The 15,557-nt window shown below is 40.3% G+C and overlaps 1 protein-coding gene and 2 long non-coding RNA genes across 4 annotated transcripts; 2 read left to right on the top strand and 1 right to left on the bottom strand.

Moving 5' to 3' along the window:
• Positions 1-1,228: 1,228 nt before the first annotated feature.
• LOC115765128 (plastin-1) lies at positions 1,229-14,847 on the top strand. Of its 2 annotated transcripts, XM_030708524.1 has the most exons (6): positions 8,949-8,991; positions 9,482-9,656; positions 11,404-12,514; positions 12,589-12,867; positions 13,324-13,577; positions 13,646-14,847. In XM_030708524.1, exons 2-6 carry the CDS (start codon positions 9,579-9,581, stop codon positions 13,835-13,837), a joined length of 1,914 nt encoding a protein of 637 aa, XP_030564384.1. In that variant the 5' UTR covers positions 8,949-8,991; positions 9,482-9,578; the 3' UTR covers positions 13,838-14,847. The 2 variants fall into 2 exon arrangements, with proteins under 2 accessions (XP_030564385.1, XP_030564384.1); XM_030708525.1 differs by lacking the exons at positions 8,949-8,991; positions 9,482-9,656 and adding an exon at positions 1,229-1,333.
• LOC115765130 lies at positions 5,002-5,473 on the top strand. The gene is made up of 3 exons (XR_004018074.1): positions 5,002-5,034; positions 5,110-5,150; positions 5,224-5,473. It is a non-coding gene; the product is annotated as an uncharacterized LOC115765130 (long non-coding RNA).
• Positions 7,670-8,151, bottom strand: LOC115765129. Its single transcript, XR_004018073.1, has 2 exons — positions 7,968-8,151; positions 7,670-7,917 (listed from the first exon to the last, which is right to left on the bottom strand). It is a non-coding gene; the product is annotated as an uncharacterized LOC115765129 (long non-coding RNA).
• Positions 14,848-15,557: the final 710 nt, after the last annotated feature.

Here is a 15,557-nt window from a genome sequence, read left to right as displayed (position 1 = left end):
AAAACACATAAATAAACAGCTACACCACAATATTTTTATTTGCGCCAGCACAGGGTTGCCAGCCAGTTTTGATTTGGCGTTGGCCTTTAACAACTCTGTGTAACCTCTATATGACGCGTTAACAGAATTATGTTGACTCTAATTTGCGCATGTTTATTTTTAAGTTGAGGCTTACGAAATATTCGTTTAAAATGCTTTAACGAGTTTTTTAGCCGTAGTCAATAAGTATTTTTTTAAATAAGACCTTATGCGCTAGCCGGATTTTTTTTTCTAATGTTAAGCAATGGCGCTAAAGTGTCACCTACGCTATATTAGCTTTTCATTGATCCTATGTAAATGTGAGATATAAAATAATCGTTTAGCACAAATTGTATTTTTAACCCCCTCCCCCTTTTTCAACCATTTTTATTTTTAAATTATTAATAATGTTAATTGCTCACAATTCTTAAAAACCGCATTTTTATCGGCATATTTTGAAAAATTAAAATGTTAATGTTAGTATTTTATGTAGATATTTTCGTATGCCACTAGCGGTCACACTGTTTATCGCCATATCAGTTTTAATTCAGACTTTCTTGCGCGTGGTTCGTGTGCCCTGCCAGCAATACATAAAGTGTCGAGTTATTGTTATTGATTATCAAATAACAAAGTGTACGCAAACAGAAGCCGGCAAAACCGCCAAAGTCGAAAAAAAAGCAAATAAGCTGAGCTTAGAGCAACGTGTAAATACGAGTGGAGAGTGAGACCAGATTTTGTAGGTTCATATTTTGTTAAGTGCAAAAATCGTGCATCGTGTGCCAAAACATAGATAGAAAGAAAGAGGCGAAAAGCAAGCAATAACAAAATTGAGAAAATAGCTAAATAGCAATTATCCAGCGCAGTAGCGTAAAAGAATTAACAACAATAACAGCCATAAATAAAAGCCGCCGCCAACGCCACCCAAAAGAAAGTGTCACTATTGACCCCCCTCCCACCCAAGCCCAGCTCCAACAAGCACACAAACCCACCACCAACACAGCATAACAGTCGGCAGCGACGCAACGCGACGCAGCTAGCGCAGTTTTTCGCACAATAAAAACAATAAGAGAGCGGCAAAACGGCGACAGCGACGGAGGCAGCGACTGTAGCGATAAAGTGAAATTAACTTTATAATTTATTTAAATAATAGCCAATATAACAAACAAAAAACAACAGCAACAAGAACAACAGCATCCAGCAGCACCACCAACAACAACAACACAAGAGAAATAATAACAAAATGGCAACACTAAACAAATTTACAAAAACTTTATCCAATGATGAAAAGGCTGAGATAAAAGAGAAATTCACAGAGGTAAGTTAAGAATCTAAATCGTCATTAGCATAACAAAAAGTACGAACATATACACATGTGTCTGTATGTATGAACATATATTCAAATGTTAAATCGATATGTGCAACTGTAATCTTTTTTTTGGCGTCACTGTAAAGGGTTGGGTGGGGGAGGAGGAGCTTGAAACTCAATTGCATGAGTCATATAGAAGCGCGGTGCGCTGCGACGAAAAACCGTTAACCGGTGCATGTGGGTGTCGGCGTCGACGTCGGCTGCGGCAGCGACAATGGCCTTCAACAACCCCCCATGAAGAGAGCGACATCAACAACAGCTAACGGTAATGCTCCAGCCAGCATGCATATATACATATGTACACAAGTATAAATATATGCGTGTGTATGTGTGCGTGGGGGAGCGCGACGCAGTGCATGGGGAAAAACAAGTTCCCTTGGGTGGTGGCCACGGCATGTCTTGCTGTGCATGCAGACGAGCCAGTGCAAAATCAAAGCCGCAGCAGCAGCAGCGCATGCGCCTTGCCCCTGCTGACGCACAAGTTCAATGTCTGCCTACCCACCATTCCCCGTTCCAAACCCCCTCCTTCCACAACATGACTAATCCGCGTCAAACTAGGTAGCGGCAAGACAACGCATGCTTCTTTCACTTTACTTGGAATTTCATATGAATTTCGCGAAAATAACATTTGAATAATATATATGTACATACCCATACATTCAAATGTATGTGGGTATGCATGGACGTAAGTATTTTCATGGTATGACAACACGACAGAGCAAAGAAGGCAAACAGAAACCAGTTTCAGCTTAAAATAAAAACACAAACACATACAGAGACACTTGCAAAGATGGGAGAGCGTGAAAAACTACGACTCAGCAGCCGCCAGCAGCCCGTAAACCAGAGACGAAGAGCAAATACAGTGAAAGCCATCTTGGGCAGACATCCGCGATTTGCATTCCGTTTCTTGTCCTGCTAGGAAATATACCGAAATATATGTATATATGTAGGGATAGAGAGTCGCTGCTAAAAAAATAGTGTCTGTGTCCAGTTAATGTAGGCTCTATGCCGGAGTGTAATTGTTTTGAAAAAGTAACGAAAAAAGTTGGGCGGCTAAATATTATGTTTGTCCAAGGGAGCGTCCACTGTACATACTCATCAGCGGCGATGTTATTTAGCCCCGCTGTCTGGTTCAAGGGGCAGCTGTAATTCTGTACAATTTCTTTATAGTACTTATGCACACACATGGACACAATCGCTCACACGTTTAATAGCTTTCAGGTGTAGTTTTTCGATTTGCCAACTGTAATTGCTTCTACTGCGTCTTCGTCCGCCCACTCGTCGCTTAATGCATTTGCGTTTATTAACAGTTAAGCGAGAGGCGCGGGAGCGCACGCGCGTAGCGTTAATCTAAACACAATGTGTCATTGTTACAAGCGCGCGCGCGCACTCATAAAAAGTCGTGGCAAGCGAAACGATAAAAAGGATAACTAAGAGAGAAACGCGCTGCTTAAAAATAACAATGAGTGCAGTGGTGGCAGCGGACATTGTGCGGGGGAGTCGCACGCTAAATAATACTGGCACTCGCACTGATTGACACTTGAAAGTGGATTTTTGTTGCTGTTGATTTTATTAATCAGAGCTTTTGCTGCTGCGATGACTAATGCAGCCAGTTGCAGTCAGTTGATGAGTATGTAAAAGAGAGGGGGAAAGAAAAAGAGACCGAGCTCGACTTGTTCCGCATTTAAGTGGCCGCTCGCTGCCTTCAACTATGCTGACTTTGCTTTTGTTTATGTCAATCAGAAACAGAGTTGCCAGACACTCGCACAAAGCATTGCTGTTGTTTGTCTTTTCGGCCTGTGCGTGGGACTGTCAGCAGTAATTGCCGCTAAGTCTTGCATTTTGAGTGTCTGTCCATTCATATATGTATGTATGTATCTATTTATATGTATATGTAAATACATATGCACACATATTTTTATGGCTTATCAGAACGCTTGCCGCTTGCATGTCTTAAGTTGGATGAAAGAATTGGGTAGGCAGGCACATAATTCATTGGGTTGCGTTTATTAGGTCTGCAGTCGTCGTTGTTGTTGTTGTTGTTGTTGTTGTTTCTGTGCCCATTCACACAGCAACAACAATTGCGTTTGTTGTTTTTGTTATTTTTGTGGCTGCGCTTGGCTTTTATCAAGTGCACTTTAAGTGCACGAAGTACGGAGGGGAATGGAGGAGGCTACTTATGCATCCACTTAAATTCTTTACATTTAGACAAAGCCCATATGACGTTCCATTTATTAATGCATATGCCAAACAATTTACAGTGTCACTCAAAAGTCGTGCAACACGACGAGTACAGTGGTCTAGTGAGGCATTGGAAATGACAGTTGATTTCGCATTTATATTTGTATGTAGATACCATACAATGACATCAGTGCATTTGGAATTTTAAATGCAGCAAATGATGAAAAATGAAGATACACATTTACTTACCACACGTACAGTGTGCACAATACGTGATAAGTATTATGAAATCAATAAATAACATGTATGCATGCATAAATGTTGATTTATTATTCAATTATAAAGTACATTTTTTGTCATAAAGATATCAAAAAATGCATTTTTTTTTTAATAAAGACTGAAGTAACATCTGACTCAGCTTCAGTTCAGAAACGGAATTGCCGGCCTTGGTACCACTGTGCACAAATACAGCGAAAGTGATTTTTAATGCGTTATTGCGTCGCATGTAAGTGCGACAACTTTGTCTCTTGTCTTTTTTTTTTTTTTAATATTTTGGCTTTAAGCAGAGTTTCATGAACTCAGATTAACAGTTACTTTATGGCGCCGATAACAACGTTAATGTACATATGTATATGTTTATGCACTCCCCAAGTTTTTTTGATCGGTTTTTTTTTTTGCCAGCTTTTCTGTGCAAGTTTTCACTTTGCCCCTGAACCAAGTGCGTACGCCCCAGCGCATCTGTCGGCGGAGCTAGAGATAGAGAGAGAGAGAGAGAGAGAGATATGTGCAAACAGAGACACCGAACGATTTACTGCCTCATTACCAATATTTACCAGGGTGGCAGCGCCACAGCTAACTGCTAACTGCTTGTCATATGGCCAGCGTTTACGCTAATTAACACGCCTTTAAGGTGTGTTGTCCCAATCCAAGCGTCAGCTATATGACTTTGTCTGTTGAGCTGCGCGTAGTTCCCAGCGGCTGCTGACTCACCCCGTGTAACGAGTATACGTATCATTTATCCTTATGACTAATATTCGTATTATGTTTCATTCAAAACTGCAATCGCTCTGACACGGCCACGCCCAGCACAACAGACACAAAAAGTTAAATTGTGGCAGGGGCAAGTGGTCATTTGGTTCGTCTATGTGTCACTACTGATTATACAATTCACTTGGCTTTCCGAGAAAGTATGTGTGTTGTGTATGCACTACGCGCGCGCGCGTGTGTGTGTGTGTTTGTGTGTGTAATGCTCGACTCTTTATCTTGTTGGCCGCATTGCCAATTTCTACATAAAAAATTTATTACATGCAAGCTCGGCTCGTACAGACAACGTGCAGAGTCAAATTTGCTGTACGTGTTACAAATTTTAATCAACTGCACGACAACAACAACAACGACGAAGACGACGACAACAACAACAACGACGACAAAGACGACAACACAAATTGACAACACACTGGACTCTACAGGTGACAAAATTGTCGGTAGCCAAATGAAAAATCAAACTATAACAGTAAGTCAAAAATTTGTTTTTTCTTTAAAAGAATATTAAAATGGAGCTAGAGTGAAAGTTTGTAAGAAAAAGGTAATTATTAGAAATTATAGTTATTATTATAAATATAGGATATGTTCATAAACTATCAGAGTAACTTTTTTAGCTCGCGTCCCAATGGCTTTTGGCTACATTTGAACACAAACCTGATACTTGGACCCGGCCACTTATTTTTCGAAAGACTGAATGACTCGGACAGGTCATCTGCCGAGAACTGCTGTGCATTGAATCAAATAAAAGTAAAATTGACATATTATTTACTTCGAATCTCATTGGAATACCTCAGGGAGTTGAACAAAAAATGTATACACATTCAATTGAAATTTGATTGAATTATATCATGCTTAAGGTTAGGTTCAGGCTTGTTGAAAGATCTACATTTTAAGTACTTTATAAATATATTTGTTTAATTTATTATTATTATATATATTTATTATTTAAATACTTGCAAATTCTGCAACTAAATGTACCATTTATTATATCTGGTCAATCAATTCTAGAAGTCTACAGCATGAAATCAAATATTTGTAGTTTTGTCGGGAGGCAACTACTTTACAGTTTGTCCCTGCCCCTGCTCCTGCCCCAGCATTTAAAGATATTTCTTGGATGACAGCAACAACTGTAAAGACATTGGCATATACATAATCATGGGTTGGCTGGCTCATTATTAGGTTTTGTTCAATTGATTTCCTTTGACTATTTATGATCGGTTGCTTTATCGATGTGCCATGTACTCGGCCTCAATGTGAGGAATGACAAAGTGTGCATAGATATGTACATAGATACTACACTTACTCAGAGCGCAGTGAACAGTATTGATTAACATGTTTCCAATGTTGTTGACTGACTTATTGATGCCGATGCCGATGCCGATTCAATCAACGTCAACCGCTAAAGTTGCGCTGATGTAATGCCGCCTTTGTTGTCGAGGTCGGGCTCCAGCTCCGGCTTGAGCTACGCTGGCTGCATGCAGGCATTTTGGGCAAATATTGAAATAGTCACCAGCGAATGCTCCACTTCCAGTAAGTTGCGGGCAAACAAAGGTTCGTGCCTGGCATGAGCAATTGGAATTTGACTAGTAACTGGTTCCAGGCCACAAAACCAGTTCAACGAAAGCGAAAGACAACTACAAACCATAACAAAGTACATGTAATACATATATATGTATGTATATATAAATATATACATATAAATGCACAAACACACGTATATAAGATATGTTTTCTAGTTGGTGACACTTTTTGTTGTGTTTTCTTAACTGCGCCTTGGCTGACATTTTGTGGGTGGGCTGCAATTAAGCTGCTTACGTCAGAGAGCATTAGAGATGTGTCGGGAAACATTGCACGACCGGCCGCGATTAAATATCGTCAGCAAAGCAGATGACTCAAGAGAGGAAAGAAGCATAGAATAAAAGAAACAAGCAGCTCAACACCGTTTAGCATCGTTCGGCCCGCTAATGAACTTCATTTGCTGTAAATTGACTTCAAATGACAATCACAACAAAGTTCATTAACAAAACTCTCGCGCGCTGATTGTCATAATCATAATTACGGTTTGTGTATGTTGCCGTTTGTTTCTGACCTTTTTGCTTGGCTTACCTGCTTTTTTTTGTTTTGTTTTTTTCGGCTAAGCCGTCAAAGCGATTCTTTACAATGCCAGTGGAAAGGCCAAGAAACGAACTTGAACTTGTTAACACTCAAGGTAAATTAAAGTACAATGCGTATGTGTATTATAATATGCATATTAAGTTGTACATGTGATTAGTACTAGACACAGTTAAAATATGTAATTGATTACTATTCGAGATTAAAAAGTTACTTTTTTACATTGCGAAAGTCAAATGTTATCAATTTGGTGAACCAGATAAGCCAAAGTAAGGAATATTTTTAGACATCATATATTTCTAGTTTTTATTCATATAAAAATATATATTTTATTGTGTCCAAAAACAATTCAAATCACATACGACTATCGCGAACTTTCTTGTCATTTAATACATATTAAGGCACTTGTTTTGGCCTTCTTAACACAACACAAACTAACTGTTAAATGTGGCCAAAGAAAGTTATCGATATAATCGATAACTCCTCAGCTCAAGTGCATACATCACAAATAGGCGATTGACAGCTTTGCACTTAAACCGAAAGCTGTATAAATACAACGGTAAGCGATACGTATGTATGTAAATTGAAAGCTAACCCTGCTGTCAGCTGGGTACGAAATTAGCCGATGGGCCAGTTGCATTCAGTTCTGAACAATGGGCAATAAATCGCAACAATATGAAAAGAAAAACAAGCAGTAGCTCATCAAAACCAACGGCTCGAACCAGCTGACAAAAATAAAAACCTCATCATGCAACGATATGGCTTGAAGACCCTTGGCTTGAACAATGTTGGGCCATTGTATCGCCTGGGATTAGTCATCCTGAAGACCTAGACAGAGGCGTAAAGTGAATTATGATTGCTGGGCGAAGATTGGGCCTTGGCTAGTTTTTGGGCCAATTTGTCGAATGTGCTCAATTATAACGCTTGAGCTTAATAAATAACTAACTGTTTGCGTTTGGTTGGGGTTCTTATCGTAACATTTTCTTATCTTTGACAAAATAGTATTCAATTTATGTTTAACAAGACATTAGTTGGCAAAAAGCAATTGGCACATAATTCCCGGGCTGATACAATGGCTATTAAAAAACCAATTACGTTTAAGTGACATGTTTCTCTCGCTGGCGCTCTCATTCTCTCTCTCTCTCTCTCTCTCTCTCTGTTCCTCTCTCGTACCGCAACGCGCTCTTGGATTCTCTCTTGAAAAGTAACTTAAGTCTCATAACTTGACAAATTTATAAGTTCTTACCAATTACATACTGGAAACACACATACTTACGTAATTTTGTATGGTATTAAAGAAAAAATACAATTTCGATGCGTAAGCAGTAAAGGTTTTTGGCACTTGAAAAAGTGTTGCCACATTTGCCAAAACAAAAAGGTAAGAAATCAAAAATTTGACATGACTATTGAAATTGTTGCAGCAAAATGAATATATTATTGAAATTCAGTCAATGTATGCTAAGATGATTCTTTAAGATCATTTAAATAAAATACAAATGAGCCAAAACTGTTTTAACTCAACCGATCGACGTTATGACAACCCTATTACACAACCCAGCACACGATTATTAAACGTAATCTGATATTCTTAATCGATATCGCCACAAATTGGTTGACTGACTGACTGACCGGCTGACGGGTTGAATTCAATGTGGAGCAAGGTGTTGCTCGCTTCTTGTTGTTGTTGTTGTTGCTCGCTTGGCTGTTTGGCAGGTTGGTTGACTGGTTAGGGTGTCTCTTATCAGAGCGAATGACCAAAATAGCCAAATAAACGTACATACATACGTATATAGAGGCCAATTACTGGCTCATATGACTTTTTTAATGAACTCAAGTGGCATGCAAATTGAATCAAAATAGAATTTAATTGAAATAAGTAAATTGAAATGTGCAGTCGATGCATGACTAACTTGTCAATGGGCTAAGAACTTTTGATTGCTGATGTGACTAACCAAAAGTAAAAGAATAACAAAAAGAAGAAGAAAAAGAAGGAAAACAGAGTACAGCAAGGCAACACATATGATTCAGGGCATAAAAACAGCCGCTCTTCAATATGGTTTGGTCTCCATCGATCGATCGATCGATCGTACTCAGCGGCCTTATCATAAACTCTGCTGCGCACTCGATTTGTGGGAGAGGTGCGCGAGTATGAGAGCATGGGTTTTCTGCTTCTGATAAAAGAAAAGGCATAAATAGTGCGCACTGCGGCAGGCGCTCAATTAGTAGTACAGCTCGTCCAGTGGCGCTAACAGCAAACGCCCGCAAGCAGAGTAATTTCGCCAACCCTTTGCAACCAATCGCGCGCGCTAACTCAGTTGTTGCCAAATCCTTTGCTCTCTCTTCCGCTTGCTCAATCGAAGCTCTCGCGACTTGTGCTCAATCGTCAAGTTTTGTTCTCGCGCCATTACTGTTCACTCTCTCTCTCTCTTTCTCTCTCTCTCTCTCTCTCTCTCTCTCTCTTTCTCTCTCTCTCTCTCTCTCTCTCCCTCTCGAGGTTAACCACATAACAGTTAATTGGTGCAGCCGCTTTCAATCGCCTGTCGTTCAGCACTCGTGCCGCGCACTCAAAACGATCGCGTGTCCGCGCGCCTTTGACCGACCCCCCTCGCCACTCTTCATATGTATATGTAGCTCCATTTGTGGCTTCTCCTTCGTTTATGTTTTTGTTTTCGTTTCTGCGTGTGCGTGCGTGTGTTTGTCTTAAATCAATTTACTTAATTCACGCATAATTTTTATTTTGTTTTTGTTTATTTTGCTCAGCAATTAAGTGGCTAAGCAAGAGGCAAAGAAAACATTCAAATTGAATAAATACCAAAGTGCCCCTGAAACCGAAAACCTATCGAATAATACATCAAAAATGTCTGATATTATCAACGTTGATCATCATGAAAGCGTCGAGGAGTTCAAGCAGAATCTGGAAGAAATGCTGCCCGATGTATGTATATACATATATACATAGATATATATATAGAGAGATCGTTGGCATCTAGATGGCGCCACAGTGCTTAACACTTTTTAATTTACTTTCAATATTTTTTTATTATTTCATACATATTTTTTTTATTACTCACAATTCACGTAATCAGAAGTGTTTGCTCTCGCTGTGCTTGTTCTTGTTGCCGCCATAGTCGGCACACTATGTTTTTTTTTTTTTTTTTTTTTTTTTAAATCGATAACACACAGACAAGCGCGCGAAAAATACTTCTATGGGCTGGCTGCTCTTTTTATATAGACAGTTACAGTGAACACCTTTGATAAAGTTCACGCGCCTCGCAATCGCAATCAACTGACCACGAACTTCCGCTTATTGTCACTCATTCCATGGTGACCATTTTCGCCTGTGCCCTGCGCGGGGCTTATCACATAAGTATTTTGCCTAGGCCAAAGCCAACACCCTTGAAGGGAGGTCCGACAACAGCAACCGTCATCGGTCGCCCCGTCTCAGCGTCCCGCCCAGTTACCACTCACTATATATTCGCGCGTAATCATTACCATATACGTAAACTGGTGCTATATTCGATTTTGTTGCCATTTTGCCACAAAACTTTATCTTATCGGGAAACGCGAAGCAAACGAAACAGCCAACAGCCAACATCATCATCATCGAGCCGAGCGACACAAATTCCATACAATATACCCATCTCTAGACCCCTGCTCCTACCATATACAAAAGCATACGAGCCATATATATATATATATATATGTGTGTATACCTATATCTGGCCATGATGAGAGTTTCACACCAAAGTCGTAAACGCTTGCGATTCCCCCATGGCGAAATGTTTGCGCTTGTCAATGGGGGCTTGGGGATTGCAAATAATTTCTACACCAACCACCGACTCAACATATACTTCCATTTGGGCTTGGCTTTACTATTTGACGAGAACGTCTATTGTTAGCCGGTTAAATCATGTATTTGTCATGTTTTTCAACCTTTGTTTAAAGACTTTAAGTTTTAAAAATTTCAACAATCATTAATAATGCTCCTCTTTAGTGGAAGAGATCGTAAGATCTCTAAAAGTTAAATCGTTTCCTTAACTGAAAGACTCAATAAGTACTTATACTTGAAAACTTTCAGAGATAATAATTGAAATATTTTTGTCTATATACATACTGGGATGTTTGTGTATGTATATTCAACTGTTTGTTCTGAGTATTTCTGAAAACTGTACAAGGTAGTAAATATAATTTTAAAAATTCAAGATATTTTTCTTAAGAATATAAATAATAATAATAATAATTAATTAATCAGCATAGACTGCGTAGCTGATAAGACATCGGCAGGAACCTGATGGAAGAATAACCGAGAATTTCTATAGATAGATAGAAGAAATTGAAAGAGCGTGGGTAGGGAGGGGAGGGGAGGGGAGAAATGAGAATGTGATTGGCAGAACTTTTTACATACGCAGGTGAGGTAATGCCTCAAAGAAAACATGTGCCTCCATCAATTGAAATGGGTTGTCGGAGGAACTGCCGCTGGAATATGCGCCGGCACGTCGTCTGCTTAGCATTTTGGGAGGGCAACAATTCCATTTCATCTATTTGTGAGGCGGCGGCGGAATCCAACCGCTGAGTCAGCGAATAAAACTAGAAATTTGCCTAAATAAGTGGGCAATGAGTAAGAATATTATTAGTCATCAAATATTTCTAACCCGCGCTATCTATGCTTCTGACACTTGCAGCTGGACGCGAATAAGGATGGTTTCATTGATCTGCACGAGCTGAAGGATGCACTCAATCAGGTGGGCTTCAAGCTGGCCGGCTATCAGGTGCGCGAAATGATTGACGAGTTCAAAAGCAAACAGCGCACAGCGCACCAGGGCAAACTGAACTTGGATGAGTTTGAGACACTGTGCCTGGATCTGAAGTCAAAGGATGTGGCCAGCACATTCAAGACGGTCGTATCAAAAAAGGAGAACCTGGAGACGTTAGGCGGCATGTCCAGCATATCGTCGGAAGGTACCACGCATTCGGTGCGGCTCGAGGAGCAATTGGCCTTCTCCGATTGGATCAATTCAAATCTGGGCCATGACAAGGACCTGCAGCATTTGCTGCCCATTGATGGCGAGGGCAAGCGTCTATATCAATCGATCAAAGACGGCATCTTGCTGTGCAAGATCATCAATCACTCCTGCCCCGATACCATCGATGAGCGCGCCATTAACAAGAAGAGCCTGACCGTCTATCGGGAGTTCGAGAATCTAACGCTGGCGCTCGTCTCCTCGCAGGCCATTGGCTGCAACATCGTCAACATTGATGCCCACGATCTGGCCAAGGGCAAGCCGCATTTGGTGCTCGGCCTGCTCTGGCAGATCATTCGCATTGGCCTGTTCAGTCATATTACCCTGGACAGCTGTCCCGGCCTGGCTGGTCTGCTCTTTGACAATGAGCGACTCGAGGATCTGATGAAAATGTCGCCAGAGGCCATATTGTTGCGCTGGGTGAACCATCATCTGGAGCGTGCCGGCATCTCGAGACGCTGCACCAACTTCCAGTCGGATATTGTCGACTCGGAGATCTACTCGCATCTGCTTAAGCAAATCGCCGGAAACGAGGCCGATGTCAATCTGGATGCACTTCGTGAATCCGATCTGCAGCAGCGCGCCGAGATTATGCTGCAGCAGGCGGCCAAGTTGAATTGCCGTAGTTTCCTCACGCCACAGGACGTCGTCAATGGTGTCTACAAGCTGAACTTGGCCTTTGTGGCCAATCTGTTCAACAACCATCCCGGCCTGGACAAGCCCGAACAGATCGAGGGTCTCGAGTCCATCGAGGAGACACGCGAGGAGAAGAGTAAGTTAATGAATGGCCCATCACCAGCAGCGCATCCTAATTCATATGCCTTCTCCTCTTCTTTTTTATTATAGCCTATCGAAACTGGATGAACTCCATGGGTGTGGCGCCGCACGTCAATTGGCTGTACTCGGATTTGGCCGATGGCTTGGTCATCTTTCAGCTGTTCGATGTCATTAAGCCGGGCATTGTGAACTGGAGTCGCGTCCACAAACGCTTCACGCCGCTGCGCAAGTTCATGGAGAAGCTGGAGAACTGCAACTATGCCGTTGATCTGGGCAAGCAATTGAAGTTCTCGCTGGTCGGCATTGCTGGCCAGGATCTAAACGATGGCAATGCCACGCTCACACTCGGTACGTTCTAAAGCCACCCAACCGGATTTAGCTAATTAACAAAACATCACATTGGGAACGCTGTAGCAAGCGTCATTTATTTTTCTGCCGTATTCGTGAACAATTCTCAGGCAACGCTGCAAAAAAACCACTTTGGCTAGTCTCTAAAACACTTCGTTACCAAATTGATTCTTGATTCTTCATTTTCCTCTCTTTTGTTATAACTTTTTGGGTCGCATTCGTAAACGTTTAACTGGCAGCGTTTCACTTTCGACCAGACTCGCTACAAACAACAGACACTTGTTTTTCCTTGCCAGCATTTGCTTTATCATTTCTTCATCAATGCCGCAGTCGTAAACGATTGACAGGCCCTTTAATTACATTAGCTATTCCTTTATTTCACATTCGTAAAAGTTTAACTGGCTGGCCTGTGTTAAACTATTTAAACTGAAATTTGCTTGTCTCTCCTTTACACAGCTCTGATCTGGCAGCTGATGCGCGCCTACACATTGTCTATATTGTCCCGGCTGGCCAACTCGGGCAATCCCATCATTGAAAAGGAGATTGTCCAGTGGGTGAACACACGCCTTTCCGATGCCGGCAAGCAGTCGCATTTGAGGAACTTTAACGATCCGGCGATTGCCGATGGCAAGATCGTAATTGATCTGATCGATGCCATCAAGGAGGGCAGCATCAACTACGAGCTTGTGCGTACCAGCGGCACACAGGAGGTATGTACCCCAGAATTACCCCTGTATAATTGGGCTGGTTCTTAATGCCTTCTTCTCCCTTTGCGCAGGACAACCTGGCCAATGCCAAGTATGCCATCTCCATGGCGCGCAAGATTGGCGCACGTGTCTACGCCTTGCCCGAGGACATAACCGAGGTCAAGCCCAAGATGGTGATGACCGTCTTTGCCTGCATGATGGCGCTCGACTATGTGCCCAACATGGACAGTGTCGATCAGAACAACCACAACAACAGCAATTGAATTGTGGCAGCAACAGCAACAACGACGACAGCAACTACTCAATTATACTTAAACAAAAGGAGTAACAATTATGAAAACAACAACAAAATATTGTAAACAATACGTACGCCCATGCATACACGTGCATGAGTATTTGCTAATTAACTGAAACTAACTTTTAAATACGTGGCGCAACACAACGACAACAAACAACAAACAACACCGACATTAACAATAGCTGCGCCCCGCAAATTGTTCTTGTAAACGTTCTTTTAGAATTTTTTTTTATTATTATTATTGTATTATTTTTTTGCTATTGTAATTAAGCGTAAAAAAGTTAAAAACAAAAAAACAAAAAAAAAAAAAACAAAAAACCACACACACAATACCTTTTGTGTTGCATGTGCTCATTATAACCAATTTTTTTTTTAAACAAAAATTTATTGTTTAACTATATAAAGTGAAAACCTTATTTTATAAATAAAGGTTTGGCCCTTTTCTGCTTTAGTTGTATCTGTTTACGCCGAGAGTTGAACGTGCAAGAAATTTTGTAACAAATTTAATAACAGAAACTAAATACTTTGTAATATATATTTATACACAATATATGCGTCAATATACACATAAAACAATACTATATACATAAAGAATATATATATAACTACATATATATATTTATACATAATCTATTTTTGCATAAAGAGTTGCCTGATAAAGAAAAGGGACAAAGATGTAAGCGAATGTGGCAACTTTTTTTTCTAATTGTAAGCAAACTTTTAAAAGCCCATTTTGTTTGTTTTATTTTTTTAATATTTCCTTTCTTTGTGTGTGTGTGTGCGTGTGTGCGTGTGTGTGTGCTTCGTATTAGAGCGGGATGGCAACAAGGGCATGGCTTAGAAAGAGCTAGCAAGTAATATGTCTGTTGTTTTTCTTAGTGCAAAGAGGCGACTTGTATGAAATTGGACATAAATAAAAGTAACATCATGCGCATTACGAAACTAAAGTAATAAAGTAAATAATAAAAACAACAACAAACCAAGAAACCAATATCAACTGGCATTTATTTACACCCAGCGAAACACATCGACAAAGCTATTATATTTAATTGCTTTTCAGCAATATTTTAAAATTGCATAAATCCCATTTTTATTTTGTTGTAAACTTATCGAAAACGAACAACGTTATTACCACAATCCAGCTGTATACTATTTTGATATTCCAATATCTTAAAAATGTTGTCGCATTTTCTTTAGAATTATAATCTCGAGCTTCATGAATTGTGTCAATGTAATCTCGAGCACTTCTGAGCGCCACACTCCAATACATATATATAGAGCTACACAACCACAAGCACTATACGAAATCAGTTTTAGTTCCCAATCGCTTTTGCCCATGTTGATAAGCCTGCATGCGTGGGCCAGAGCTTATCTAATATGATCCTAATTATTTCGTGAACAGAAAAATGAAACCAAGTGCAATTTCAGGGCAATCTTTTAGGATAGGATGGAGACCTTGAGCACCTCGGACATATATATCTTATATAATATATATATTTATATCAATTGGTTCAGTTTCAGCACTGGATATCTGGGATGATATTCAATATGGATATTAATGAGATGCTGAATACTTCCTCGAACTTGGCTTTTACGAATATTACCAGGTACTTATATATGGGCAGAGCTTTACTAAAATCTAACCAATCTATTTTATAAAGCTACCATAGAAGGAATAGGTCCAA

Source organism: Drosophila novamexicana, unplaced genomic scaffold, assembly GCF_003285875.2.
Source record: "Drosophila novamexicana strain 15010-1031.04,08,12 unplaced genomic scaffold, DnovRS2.1 tig00000932-arrow-arrow-pilon, whole genome shotgun sequence".
Lineage (NCBI taxonomy): Eukaryota > Metazoa > Arthropoda > Insecta > Diptera > Drosophilidae > Drosophila > Drosophila novamexicana.
Note: the sequence above shows the minus strand (reverse complement) of the source record. Positions and strands in the feature narration are given on the sequence as shown.